At 41.0% G+C, this 14,737-nt stretch overlaps 1 protein-coding gene across 3 annotated transcripts in view; it reads left to right on the forward strand.

Moving 5' to 3' along the window:
* cadm1a (cell adhesion molecule 1a) overlaps positions 1-1,733 on the forward strand; it is a 389,469-nt gene extending 387,736 nt beyond the window's left edge. For all 3 annotated transcript variants that reach the window (XM_056443457.1, XM_056443460.1, XM_056443458.1), the window contains one exon: positions 1,361-1,733. In XM_056443457.1, the coding sequence (XP_056299432.1) occupies positions 1,361-1,479 (119 nt within the window). In that variant the 3' untranslated portion in view covers positions 1,480-1,733. The remainder of the gene's footprint in view (positions 1-1,360) is intronic.
* Positions 1,734-14,737: the final 13,004 nt, after the last annotated feature.

The following is a 14,737-nucleotide window of genomic DNA, read 5'->3' on the forward strand; positions in this document are numbered from 1 at the left end:
AATGTATAGGATTTGTCTTTTTAATCACAATCTCAAAATATCCCAGAGGTAGGCTACAGCACCATCTTCTCTCAGAGCAGAATTTGGGCTTTTATTTCTTCATTTGAAGTGCCCGTCCTCATGCACTTCACATTATTTTGGACGGTTAGAGATCATATCATATTTGTTGTTTTTTTTAAGAAAATTTGGCTCCACCAATGTGCCTGGATGAACACGTGAAATAAAATGATACTGCTATTGTAACACTCCAAGGTAGGTTTAGTTTGCGAGATGAATATGCTTAACTCTGGGCTATAATAAGATGATACATATAACTACCGAGCCTTAAGGAATTAATGTCAGCAGAGAAAGACCACAACATAAAGAAACTGGAATCACACGGTAGAATTAGTACGAACTATATTGTAGAACAGAACACAAGATGGGGTGTGAACATCCGTGGTATCGGTAGTGTTGCATGCTGGGTCATCCATGTGATGCACCTTCCTCCAAGACATCTCTTCTTTTTCTCCCCGAGTTTTTCAGCTCCGCCTTTTAAAGGATTTACCTTTTGGTGCCATGCTGTCGAATCACGCTCCAAAACGAGCGAGTGACGCAAGGTCCCCTTGGTAACGGGCCGCAGAGAAAGAATGACGACAAAATCAACAACAAATCAAAGCCTGAAAGATGTTTTATTTTGTTTGAAATACGACCGGAAACATCCGTCAAGTACATCTGAGCCTCTCGTCGTGACACGTGTCAAGAGGCTGCGTGACAACGTTACCCCAAAAATGAAACTTAAATGTACGTTTCAACTCTGCCCGAGTGCCGGTGTTCAGGATTAGAATCAAGGCAGAATATCCGGAAGTCACCAAAAAGCTCTGAAAACCTGCAACAACATCCAAACCATGAGTGTGAATATACAGAGTATGAGTACAGATCGTGAGGAAGAGTATAGATGTCAGTCAGTCATTGTTGACTTTAAGTATCTTAGTAAATTTAACGTGTTCTTTTAAACATAGAATGTAGTCGAGGCCGGCGATGTCAGGCCGACCCGACCCGTCGGCCTACGGGGGTTTCCCCCGTATCCCCGATGGCCAGTCAGCCGCTTGCTGCGATACGATGGGAATAAATCTTGTAAATTCAGTTTTAAGGGAACTTGCCGGTTCCTTTTCGCCCCCCTCCTGGGAAATTGACACGGTTAATTTGAAGGTGCGAGCCGTGCTCTTCCACACACTCGAGATCATTCCGAAACCCCGTTTCTCGTGTGCCAATTTGAATGAAAAGCAGGGGGAATGATGTATAATCTCATCTGTTGTATCATCGACGCAGCGGGCTCTTACCCAGTCCGTGACTCTGTCCATCATTCCCTCCGCCTCAGGTACCTACTTCACGCACGAAGCCAAAGGCGCCGATGACGCGGCGGACGCGGACACCGCCATCATCAACGCAGAGGGTGGCCACACCAACTCGGACGAAAAGAAAGAGTACTACATCTAATCAAAGCAGGAGCCCTTCACTCTAGTGTCCTCTTTGGGACAACGAGCTGTTTTGGGGTCCATGGGGGGGGGGTTTGACGGAGGGATTTGAGTTGGTTCAGGATCACGTTCGGTGAGAGTCAAGGGTTTTAGGGAGTAGAGAGGGAGGTGCGGTCTTAAAAGAAAGGCCTGGTTTCAAGCCGTTGTTTAGTCTAGTCTGCAGATGTAGATGGAATGTTTTGTGTGTAAAAAAAAATTCTAAATCAAAAAAGGACAAAAAATGGGCGGGCCTGGGAAAGGGGATGGGGGGGCGGGGAGGTTGCGGGTGGGAAGATTGCGCCATACGTTGCCAGAAATCACTGTAGAGAGCTTCACCATTTCGACACCTCCCTAACTGCTGGTACGAATTTTATTTAGTTCAACCATTTGCAGAAAATTCTGTGCCTTGTTCTATCCATACTTTGGATTTGTCTTGATCCTCATTTGCATAACCTTGTTGCTCTCCTTCCCCCCCCCCCCCCCCCGTTTCATCTTTCCCACTCGTAATCATTGATGTGCTGTTGGCTTGTTTTTTTTTGTACGAGGGTAAAAATTACACAGCCACTTTATTAATTTCCCTAAATGTGTCTGCACACACGTGTCCTCTACTGCGCAACAACAACTATTTCCAGTATACTGTGATTTGTCTCGAGCCGTTACTTCCCGCTCCTTTTATTTCCCCCTTGAAGTTTTGACAGCTCCAAAAATGCATGGAATGCTTTACATATCATTGTACATAGGACATAAATGATGGACTGTATATGCTTCCCCCCCGCCACCCCCTAAACATAACCACATTCCAAAAAGAAGGCATCAAGGGATCATATTAAATCATTTTTTTGGGCCAATTCACTTTTTAAATTCATGTTTTGTTCTTCAAAGCAGATTTACTACTGCCTATTAAAAAATACCTTTCTCAGAAAAGAAAAGTAGGACATTATTCTTCTTCACGGTGCTGCCATTTCATTATTTTGATTTCTTTCTCCGTTCAGTACTACTCTATTAGTCTGGATGGAAGCTCTGTTTTCCCACCAGCTTTTATTGAGTTGTAATGATGTGATTCAAATGATTTCCATCTGCTCTCACTCTAGAATATTTTTTCTTACAAATGGGAAAGTAAGAAAATGTAAATTGGTTTAAAATTGGTTTTGGCAGGCTCTCAGTCAAGATGCCCCAGTAATAAAAGGCTGTTGAAAAACATATTTGCTATTAATATTGGACAACTAGCAGCCGAAAGATGCTGGTGTATTGAACATAACTTCACCGAAAAGAGAGGGCCTCAACCAAACCCATTCAAATTAATTTTATGAACACACAAGCTGCACAAAACATCCTGCGCACTGCGGGGTTCACGTTATCTCACAGACACACAATCCAATGTAAATCAAGCCAATGGAAACACAGCTGTATTGTACACTAATCCTTACTGAGAAATATTTTGTACAACTTAATAGAATTTTGATGGAGTACCTTGGTGGATTTTATTCCGTTGCACTCATTGTGAGTTTTGTCAAAAAAAATGTCTTCAAACTGAAACGCTCTTAAAGACGGTCCAGTCTGTTCACATCCATCACCTTCTCAAAATCTATTTGTCTTTAATGCGGCAGCTTGAGTGCGTAAACAATTGGTAATATGTGTGCATGTACGTCTGTGCTTAAACTCATTCTTTTTGCCTCTCTGTCTCGCTCTGTGTATCACCTGCTCAAACTGAATGAGGATCTGTTTAGCTGCACCAGCTGGGAGCCCTGAGGAATGCCAAAAGTAATTAATTGTTAGCAACTGAACTTGATACACGTGTTGTGCTCCGGGAACGGTAAATCCATGGGTTACGTTGATGCCCTGGCTTCTTAACGTGACAATAAGGGTCTCTTCACGGCCTTGTGTGTCATCATTATGTGTTCACACAGCAAGCAGCTCGCCTAATGAGCCCGGCCTCTATTATGTCAGCTGTGGGTGGATGGAAGGCGAAGGTCTAGGTTGCGCTGTCCACCTTCCAACTTTTGAACAGGCTCTGTGTGTCATAATATCTTTTCATTTTAAACATTCCATTAATTCAGATGATGAACTTAACGTCAACCCCAAGAGAGTCTGCAACTACTCCTAAAGTATACATTTTTTAAATTACTCATTCCTGTGTTCTTGTCTTGGTAAAGCTGTTGAAGTCGTTAAACCAGAATCAATTTAATAAACTTAAATCATATCTAACTAGAACGGGCACTCGGTAGAGCGCATACCTTCGCATATCACACGATAGGGCATTGAATTATGAACATTTTGGCATTAGTTGCATGCCAATTGGATAAAAATTGACCGCGCTATGGTAAAAAGAAGATTTGGACCTATCCATGACCTTGACCTTTGACCCAATTGATCCCAACATCTAATCAAATGGTCCCCGGATAATAACCAATCATTCCACCAAATGTCATGCGATTCAAGAAGATGTTGACCTTGTCATGACCTTGACCTTTGACCCGATCGATCCCAAAATCTAATCAAATGGTCCTCGGATAATAACCAATCATCCCACCAAATTTCATGCGATTCGGTTTAAAACTTTTTTTGTTATGCGAATAACACGCATACAAATAAATAAATAAATAAATACACGGCGATCAAAACATTACCTTCCGCATTTTCAATGCGAAGGTAATCAGTAAATAAAAAATGGTGTGCCTTGTAAAGTAACATAGGTGAAGTTGTACCCTTAATGTGTTTGCTTCTTTTGATAAAATACATCCTCATGAAACGGATTAGTGCATATTAAAGATCACGATTTCAAGTTCAAACATTGCACATCAAAAGTAGGTTGCTCCAGTGTATTGATACTGTTTTCTTGTATATTAATGAGCAAATAGGCCTACATTTCAGCTAAGTCATACAACAATCTGTCCAAACTTATTCATTGTAATTATTTGTATTATGTACTGTAACTCTGGTATTAATTTTTACACAAAATAAATGTGCTTTCTTCAAAGTAACTACCAATGATACAGAAAAACAAACGGAAGCAAATTAATAAATACAGTTGCCAATTCCCGAGACGTCATTGGGTCATAACGGTGTTGCTTGCTGTGTGCACACTCATATCCAAGATGAAATACTTTTATTGCCATGTTAACACATTTGATTGGAATTTCTCAATGTGCAGCTGCGATTGCAACACATTAACAATGTGATAGCTTTAATATATCATAGTCATGCATGAAGACAGAATTCTGTCTTTCCATATTGAGATTGGGGTTTGGTTTTTTTTCGAGGCAACCTAAAGATTCTGTTCCCATAATAACAAAAGCTGCATTGTCAATTACGTATTTACTCTGGGATTAAGTTTGTTTTTGACATGTCACATACACCTTTCCAATAATAGTGGGCGGAGCTCTGTGAAGGGAAGAGGTGGTTCAACACAGGACTCTCACCCTGGAGACCGTTGTTCATGTCCCACATGAACCCAAAAGTCTCATTCTAATTTAAGTACATAACCTAAAAATTTAAACAAACTGCAAACATGTTGTTTAAAAGTAGTACAACCACAGAGGTTCAAGAAAGGTTCCTAAAAAAAGATTAGGATTCTGAATGAATCATTTTGAAAATGTTTAAAGATTGCTGCTCCTTCTCTTGAGGCTTGTGAGTCAATAGTCCAGTGATCATGTCACATGACTCTAAAAACATCACCGCACAAAAATAACCTAATTATATAGTAATTGTAGGCCTATAGACACATGCAAAATGGTCTCACAAGTCATGATATATAATATGCAGGTTGTGCAAGTAATAATTCACTGTTTTTCTCATTTATAAAGCAACATGAGTCGAGTCACAAACAATATTTACTTTATCAATACAGGTGCACACTTCTACATTCATCCTTGACAGAAATGAAAACATCTTGTGGAGAGAATGGAAGGAGGGAGAGAAATTTAAATATAGTGGTTGAATGTTATCAATATCCTTAACAGCGCCTTGAAACCAAACCATGATGTTTTGGAAATGTAACCAAATTGATTTATTGAAATTTCCAACGCTAACCGTGTGTTTCAAACTGCGGCCATAATCCAGGAGAAAATGTCCTCAAAAACGTAATTGAGAATGCAGTGGAGTTTACAGATCCATAATGTCGTGGGGGACGGGGTTGTCGAAGGGAAGTTGAGAAGGTTCTTGTGAGGTCCATCACACAAATTCCACTATCCACCTGTGCATTTTAAAAGTTGTTTGATACTTTTTTTCTGCAGTTTTAGAAGACAGTCGGAGGGGCTGGTTGGGAGCTGTGAACGTGTTGTTTAGCTTTTTCCATACGATATAGCAATTGTAGATGAGGCGGGCGTGGGGGGGGGGGGCTACAGGAGCAATGTTGCATAACAAAGATCAAAGATGACGTGTCCAACGCTCTCCAACTGTTACATATTCTGTTGAAACTTGAGTTAATTTAAAAGTCCTGTACTCACATAGGAATTACCACTGAGTTAACACTGTATGCTGATGACACTGTTTTGTGTTTGTTACGTGGATGGGCGGGGAGGGTGGGGGGGAGGGGGGGAATGGTTCCAATTAGGTTCGATGTTTTACAGTCTGGTGTCTGATAAAACTATTAACTGACTTGTTATTGTTGCTTTATGAATCACAGAGCAGATGCCACTTTGTCTGCAAAACTGAGAGTGTGTGATTTGTAATTTACAGTGAGCACTATTTTGCTTCAGTGACATGTGGCAGCTTTCGTTTAAATCAGACTTCAACATATGTACTTGCCAATAAAGGAATAGAACTGAGTATTGTCTTTTCCATTGAGGCTGATACATTAATATTTTATTTGTGCATATTAAATCAGTTGTGCGTTGGAACGGCAGGAGTGATCTCCGAATGTTTTGCCGACGATAATTTTGCTCTCCCAAAGTTCCAATATCAAAAGTATCATGAGCAAAAACGATATCAAAATAACATTCGAGTAGGTTTAAATATTCAGAAGTGAGGAGGATTGAAAATAAATCTCAATTTGAATTAAATAGCAGAATGATATTTTAGGTTACTGTATGTATAATTGTATTTTCTAAATGCCCAGTAAAGTAAAAATGGTCTTACAGTGTAACTGGTGTAGTTTTCTCCACATTAAAATCTTTTGATAATGTCCTGTCTCTGGTTCATGCGTTGCTGACCGATGTGACTGCATCTCAGGTAGAATGCAAAGTTTAGGCCTCACCAATGACATCAAAGCAAGTACAATGCATCCTCGTCAAATCAAAGTGCGACCCATTATTTTAGATCCGAGAAGTAAAATTGGTGGTATTTTGCATATTTGTTGTACATGTTTTCTGTATTTTTCTTAATATTTGGTGCACTGTAAACGATGTGTTTAGTATTGATTTGTGTTGACACAGGTCATAAAGAGTACACTGTTTATTGGGATGAAGCAGGACCAGAAACTTGTTGTGGCTGTAAGAATACTGCGGCTTTCGACTCGCCACCGCCTTTGGAAGCACGTTTGATTCCAGAACAGTTTTTTGATTGTGTCACCAGTTATTGTTTTTAGATCGATTCTTTTTGTCTCTCTGCTGTTCTTGGGAAATGTTAATGTGTATTAATGGAGAAAAGAAGTTCCACATTCCCATACACATTTTGTATTGGTTCATAAATAGACATTTTTACAAAAACAATGAAGAGTTATTGTCTTAATAAAAAAAGAAAAGATATTAATGTCCAAAATAATCAGTGTTGGTATTATTTGTTTTACTGTAAATATTAATATCTTAACGATCACGCACCGCACGTGGAGAGAAGGTGGACTAATGTGGGCACGCTCACGCATACACGTTTCCTCTTCAGTAACCCTTTGCAGATGATGAAGCTTAACTATATTTAACCATTTCATTCTGTTAAAAAATGTCAGATTTTTTAAGATCTGAAAATCCACATTTTCTGAAGTCAACATTTTTAAACACATTCCACGACACTTTAAGCCTTTATACACCATGGGAATTTTTTCTTTAGCTTTTTTTGCGTGCGATCAGTTTGTCAACACATTTTCGACTTGCTGATTTTTCTGAGCTTCGACCAATCACGTTGTGCGGAACGGACATTATTCAGAACACACGCTATCGTACTTATTACCAAACGACCATAGGAGGAACCAATGTCCGATACAGTGTCGTCTCCGTTGACTCTCCCCAGTACAATGAACCTGTTTTACTAGAATAGAGTGTGCAATGAGAGATACTCTGGCCCTTTCAAGTTTGACTTGATGACATTTTTAAATAGTTTTTGTCGTTCCAATTATTATCGTTTCTGAGCTTATGTAGATCTAAGCTTCAAAAATGAAGCTCGACTAATTAACTACTCTGACTTCACTCAACCCGCTCACATAATGGAAATCTTATGTGAATATGTGCAGAGATATTTGGCGTCCAGACTCTATGATTTCATCACTCTTCACAAGGAAACGCTGCACAGCAGGGATAACAACTTCCCCTCCCGCAGGAATACAGACTCAGGTTGTGCTCGTGAAATGGTTTATGGACAGCAATAGCGGCAAGAGGTTGCACCTGTTGCAGCATGTAGCTTTCAGGTGGGCAGTGCGGCAGCGAAAGAGCAAAACATCGACTTTAAACGTAATCCCCACGCCGCCGTCGAGGGGGCGTTGGATACGGGTTGCGATGGAAGGAACGGCTACAAGAGAGCAGCGAGAGTTTGAGTTGAATGCCTGGAGTGGCGAAAGATTGTCAGAATGTTGCTCTGTGATGAATAACTGCCGTTGTCAGGATTATTGGACGGATATTACACGTACGGCTCATTTCAGAACGCCTCACGAATACGCCGCCATCTACTCTACGCCATGTTCAGCTTCATTGAACGTTGCTGAATATCACGAGTGTATTCAGGCTGAGACGGGTAGATGAAGAGAAACAGGGGTATATTGTATATACGGTGTATATACAGTTTGCCCCCCGGCGCTTTTGTTCAGTCTGAAGAAGCTTGGCATGTGCTGAGGTCATGAAATCTTTATCAAATGCATAAACCAGTGGGAACAAGCAGTATAAAAGGAGAGCTCCTAATTAACACAAATACAGGGTGAGACCTTGAGGAGCACCGTAAAAGCTGGAATCAATTCGACAGGTGTAATACTCCGAAGATCAATCTGCGCCTCATCTGCTTTGGTGAGTGCAGTGGAACGTTTTAACTACCATCCTAAATAAGTGAATGTAGCGTTATTGATTCCCACGTAACAAATTGGGTTGATGTGAGGCAAGCTATCTGTCACGGAAAAAGATATATATTTCTCCATTCCTATTTCATATTCACGAGTCAGGCTTTACTTTAGACATTAATACAGCCATAATATTCAGTATTCAGTTGATGACTTGGGTAGAGGAAGATATTATCTTTTTAATTACATTTTCACCTCGGGCTCCCATTATACCTCAAGTGCTGTACATAATGAGCCAACACCTTAAATAAGTAAAGGTGATACTGCTATTGATTAGAACGTGAAGGCTCGAGGCAAGCTATCGGTCATAGAAAATGTAGTTCTGAGTTCATGCGTTATGTACGTGCCAGTTGGTCTGTACTCAACATCCTCGAATAACATGCATAGAAAGAAATTATTTTTCATTGTCAGCTCTCTGGCTCCTTGGGAACGAACAGAGGATCATCATTTCGCCGTGTGTTTTGTCGACGCTCATGAAAAGGTCGGCGATGCGGTCTTGTCTTCATAAGTTAACCTCGCGAGCGGAAAAGGTGAAAGCTGCAGAAACCTGAAATAAATAATATAGTATTTATCTATTACATGTGCAAGGCAAGCACATTATAATTTGATGGTCTCTTGATCCTGATCTAATGAACTCTGTCCTTATTACCACTCGCATATTATGCTCGGATCGGCTGTTCGGCGCCTACCCCGAGGCCAGTGAGATTAGAAGGCCATGAAGAGGCTCTGCAAAGCAAACTACTGTAGCATGATATCAACAGGCGAACCCGAGGTGATTATGAATGATTTATTGATCGTGAGATCATCAGGGACAGGAAGGAGCAGACCCATAAGCTCTTGTGGTAATGGAAAACCTTAAGGGCACTCGGGAAATTAGGTCACCCGTAAGGGCTCACAACAATTAAGCCACTTGTCCTCGCTCTGCAATCAGACCTGGGGTCCCTGTTATAAAGGGAGCAGCACTCTTTGCATAATGGGCACATTTCTTTCTCCATATGATCATTAAATACAAAGTTACCAGTAAAGACTTTTTCCACAGACTGTTTGAGTCAACGCGTTCCCACTTCCAACTTGTCACATACTTGGTAAATGCCCCCCGGCGTCTGATACTGAAACACTGGGGCACACTTTAGCATCTGTATGCGACACACTCCAATGTGAACCCGCCCACTTCCTTATTAGACCGTCAGAGCCTTTGAAGTTGTATGAAGAGTGCAGCAGTCTGATCATTGGTGTGGGCGGATGCTTCAAACAAACACGGGACTCTCACCTTGGAGACTGCTGTTCGCGTCCCACGTGAAGCGAAAAGTCAATGCGACTTATTTTGGAACTGCCGTGGCAAAATGAAAAGCAGAGAGACGTTGATTTGGGGAAGCAACCCAGCGGGAAGTGTTTTATTGAGCAAGGCAACATTCGCCAAATTCAACAAATCCGTCTTTCTCGAATATTTAGCACATATTTGTAGTGTAACTTTCGCCGTCCCATCAGACCTTTTAATCAATCAGATCAATTGTTGGAGACCCTGGCACACGATTTACCCCGGTTAGATCACGGTGACTATGTTGTGTGACTTTTTCAACGTTCTTCTAGACCAGAATAACTTGGCACAGGATTTACTCAGGTTGTGTCAAGGTTATCAGACCACTCTCATGATGCAGTTTCCTTTTGTTGATGCCCAAATCCCCATTTCCAGTAAACAGCTATTCGATTACCAAGTATCATAGCAAGTTAAACTAGAACGGGCACTCGGTAGAGCGCATACCTTCGCATATCACAAGATTGGGCATTGAATTATGAACATGTTGGCATTAGTTGCATGCCAATTGGATATAAATTGACCGTGCTATGGTAAAAAGAAGATGTTGACCTTTCCATGACCTTGACCTTTGACCCGATCGATACCAAAATCTAATCAAATGCTCCCCGGATAAAAACCAATCATCCCACCAAATTGCATGCGATTCGGTTTAATACTTTTTGAGTTATGTAAGTAACACGCATACAAATAAATAAATAAATAAATACACGGCGATCAAAACATAACCTTCCGCATTTCCAATGCGAAGGTAATAATTGCTTCTGCTGGCTAAATTTAAGGAGTTCAAGCTAATGTTATATGATTTTCCCCAACACAACATCATCTATTGGTCACGTGACTCGATGGTATCGGCACTCAGTCTCATTATCATAAAGGGATAGTTTGTGTTTTGGTGTTACAGAGTACCTTAGCCTCTCACGTGAAATAATGAGTCTTCATGGATAAGACTGGTAAATTATGAAACATTTGATGAACCAAAAAACGAAAAAAATTGTAGACTTACAATGAAAAACTAAAACAGTCCATAAACCAGCCATTTCCTGACTCAATGTATTTTCGCTCATGTGAAGTGAAGGAGCTATAAATGTCAAAAGGATAGAGAGATTAATTGTCGAGGGAGATGATGTCCAACAAAGCAGCCGTGATGAAGGTAAGCTTTACATGTTGTTCTACTAACCCTGTTGTGTCCATCTACAGACACCCTACTTCTCCTGACCCCCAGTAAGTAGTTTAGTTGCCTAAACCTGTGAAGAGTAAAGACGGAAGTTTATTTTTGGAAATTCATGTAATATGTCGCCACGCCGCCCTTGAAACACATAAAAGTGACGCTTAAGAACCGAGAGCATTTAGTTTGTCATAGTTTGAAGATTAGGGCCACTGAACACACCTGAACTCGCCACGTTTGAGTCGGCTTTGGTTGAAACGCGACACTTCACTACATTCCTAAACCATGTTTTGACCTGTTGCTCCTGCTGCTTCTTGGTTTTTGTTTGCCTGTTTGTTTTATTTTAAATCCATCGGCCTTAACTGGAAAAACACTTATTTTTGTATGCCTTCCTGTTACAAAGGTGCCTGCTTTCTGTTCAGAAGTAACTTCCTTGACTCTCTTTGAGTTGTTATTTGTGAAATCAGAGCTTGCCAGTTAAAACATAATCTTTTTTTGGACTCCAGAAGAAAATTGCTCGGTGCCATTTAGTTATGAGTGTTTTGTTTTTAACTGAACTTTGTGCTCAGTGGGTCATTTTTACTATTTTTCTCTTCATTTCATATTATTCAACTTTGCAACGAATTGGAGGGAATGTAACAGTTCATTCTCCACGCCTTCCTTTTTGAAGTAGTTGTTTTCATCCAGTCACTAACTATCCTGTCATTAAAGATCCTGCTTCACATCTCGTCAATCCAACTCCCCTCACCTGCCTCTGATCACCTCGTTAGTCCCTCATTCCCTTCACCTGGTCCTCACGCCCTTCTCACCTGCAGCCCATCCCCTCATTAGTCCCTCACTATTTAGCTCCCTCACTTCCACTTGTCCTCTGCCAGATTGTCTTGTGTTTTTGTGCCAAGTTCTCCAGTGTTATTAGAGTATATTCCTGACCAGCCTGTTCTGACCCTGCCTGCCCTGACCTCTGATTCTCTGCCCCGCCCCTTTTTGGACTTGTTTGCTTCTTGGACTGATCTCCCGGTTTTGACCAGCCTGTTTTCAACCAAAGACAGTCATCTTTGTTACTCCTGTCTGAGTCGTGCTTTTGGGTCCACTGTAATAGCACCGTGACAGGGAAATGTTAGGGCTGGTTCGTAGATAATAGGTACTAAATCAGTCTTAATAATTAGAATGAAGAAAATGCATGGCTATCTTGACCTTATTCACATCCCTTGACTGTATGCAGTATAGTACTGTGCCTCAAAGGAGACATGGTTTGATTGAGTTTGTTTGTTCTCATGTCATAAACAAACCTAAATTTAGTGTTTAGGTTAATGGTTTTGAAGATATTTGGTCATATAAATTATTCATGGCACTAAATGAAAATGAAAGGGCTCACCGTTGTTTCTACAATAATTTGTGAGGGAAACATGAATATTTGCACCAAATTTCATTGCAATCTAAAGTTATGTGAGACATTTAACTGAAAGTTGCAAATGTCAACCTGCTTCTTGCTGGCTTTCAAGTAAAAGTCAGTCAGAAGTAACATTACGCAGCGATCCATCTGGCAGAACTTCAGATGTTTTCCAAGGATGAGTTAAAAACGTCAGAGCTCCAGTGGCACGAGATGAAAAGCCAAGGGCTCATCAAAGTTGGTGGTATCCATCCTGCGGGGCCCTTGAATGTCTTCACGTAACTTCTTGGCAGTTTTGGCAATTTTTTATCCACCGACATAAACATCCAAGACAAAACGGGTAACTTGCACAAAATGTGATCTGACAATATTTACACATGTTCATCATGAGACCTTTCTTTGGCTTGCCCCACCCTGATCTGAGGACTCGGTCCAGTGTGACGTCACGTCCTCACTCCGTCTGCAGGGTCATGCTACTCCTGTTGGTTGGAGGTTCATCGTCTCCATGAGCTGCATGACTGGTCTGGATCAGGTAATGTTCTCGGAGACTAATGAAGACGTGGAAGTGGGCAGCATCTCGTGGTTTTATTGCTGACAGATGTTTGATGTTGGTTTGTGGTGGTTCGGATGGCTCTTGGCCTTGTGAGAGGCTGGGTCGGTCTCTGCGGTCCATCTTTCTTCAGCTACGGCATTTTTCTACCACACTGACTGTTGTTTTCACTCTTCTCAGGCAGTTCATTGTTGTTTGGGCATGCTTAAGATATCAAGCTTGCGCAAAAGTTGTCTGATCACTTGAGTTGATGAAACTCTTTGCCTTGGAGTTGTCTACCAAATACATCTGCCTAACCGTGTGGGGTTTGTTCCACACTATTTGCCAAATGAAATTTATTCTTTTAGCACTGTCGCCATATTGTGAAATGCCAGCACTCAACGCGAGGCTTACAGTGTTGGCTTAACTGAGATGATTGATGGCCAACCCTATATAAGAGTGATCCAGGTAATGGTCCAAATAAACCAGGGGTTTTCCTATATTTAAAAAAATGTTGTCGCTAGATTTAAAAAATCTCGTAGATTCCTTTCTCAAAATAACGGGTATGAGTGCAGCAGCAGAGAAGAAACGTGTGCATGCACCTCACAAATGAATGCAATTATTTAAGTGTTATTGTACATGTGCTTCCCCCCTGAGGGGCTGAAATAGAAGGTGTCGGTTAGTAAGGCTTTGGTTGATCTTTACCATCTTCGTGTTTGAGCGGCCTCCAAGGCATTTAAGGCTTCACCATGTTTAATGCATGGGTTTGCCTGTGGGTTTTCATGTGTACATGTATCTGTCTATGGGGCTGGAGGTGATGTGGTACCAGAGTCTGTAAAGAATCGTGTGCCTCCTCACAGGAGGTTCGTCTGTTTTGTTATGAAGACCTTTACTAAGTAGGTGGTAGGACCAAGCCAGCCAGCCATGTCGAGAGGGAAGTTGTGTTGCTGGGTCCGGAGAGAAAGCCCCAAGGCAACGCTTGTGATGCTAGACCTGTAGTATCTCAACCTCAGGAGCAAGTCAAGTTGTCAAGTTGTCTTGACAACTTGATATCTTGGCAAAGACGACGATGACTGCAGACACTCCGCTGTTGTCCACGTTAATCTCATTTTAGCGGATGGAATTGTGCACATTAGCGTGATTAGCTAAATGGGTTCTGGACAACAGCAGAAGATGACAACACGGTCAATAACTTACACTCATGTATCCCACTAAAAATAACACACACACACGCATAAAGCACAAGATGTATTACTGCCCTTTAGTTGACACACACTAGGGTGCTAATTTCTTTGTTGTGCACATTAATTTTGCTTTCCTGTTATCTAGGATGCTCCCTTTACCTCTTAATTGTTGTTGTTCCTATGTAGAATTAATTTTCTTTCTTTTTTTAACGAGCTTTTCAGTGTTTTGTTTAGATTGTTTGCCCTCCAGAAACATTGTCATTGTGCAAAACGGCTAAATGTGTGAATAATTAAAGTAATAATATGCTGTGAAGATAAAATATGTACTCTACATTGTTTTAATTAAAATAAAATGTGGAGCTGTTTATCTTCCCATAAGTGAATTTAAATAATGCTTTTCATTATTAATGGTATAGCTCTGTTTTTCCAGACACACTCCAAATCTTTCCTGTCTTGTCTT

The sequence above is a fragment of the Pseudoliparis swirei genome, chromosome 3 (genome assembly GCF_029220125.1).
Source record: "Pseudoliparis swirei isolate HS2019 ecotype Mariana Trench chromosome 3, NWPU_hadal_v1, whole genome shotgun sequence".
NCBI classification, from domain to species: domain Eukaryota; kingdom Metazoa; phylum Chordata; class Actinopteri; order Perciformes; family Liparidae; genus Pseudoliparis; species Pseudoliparis swirei.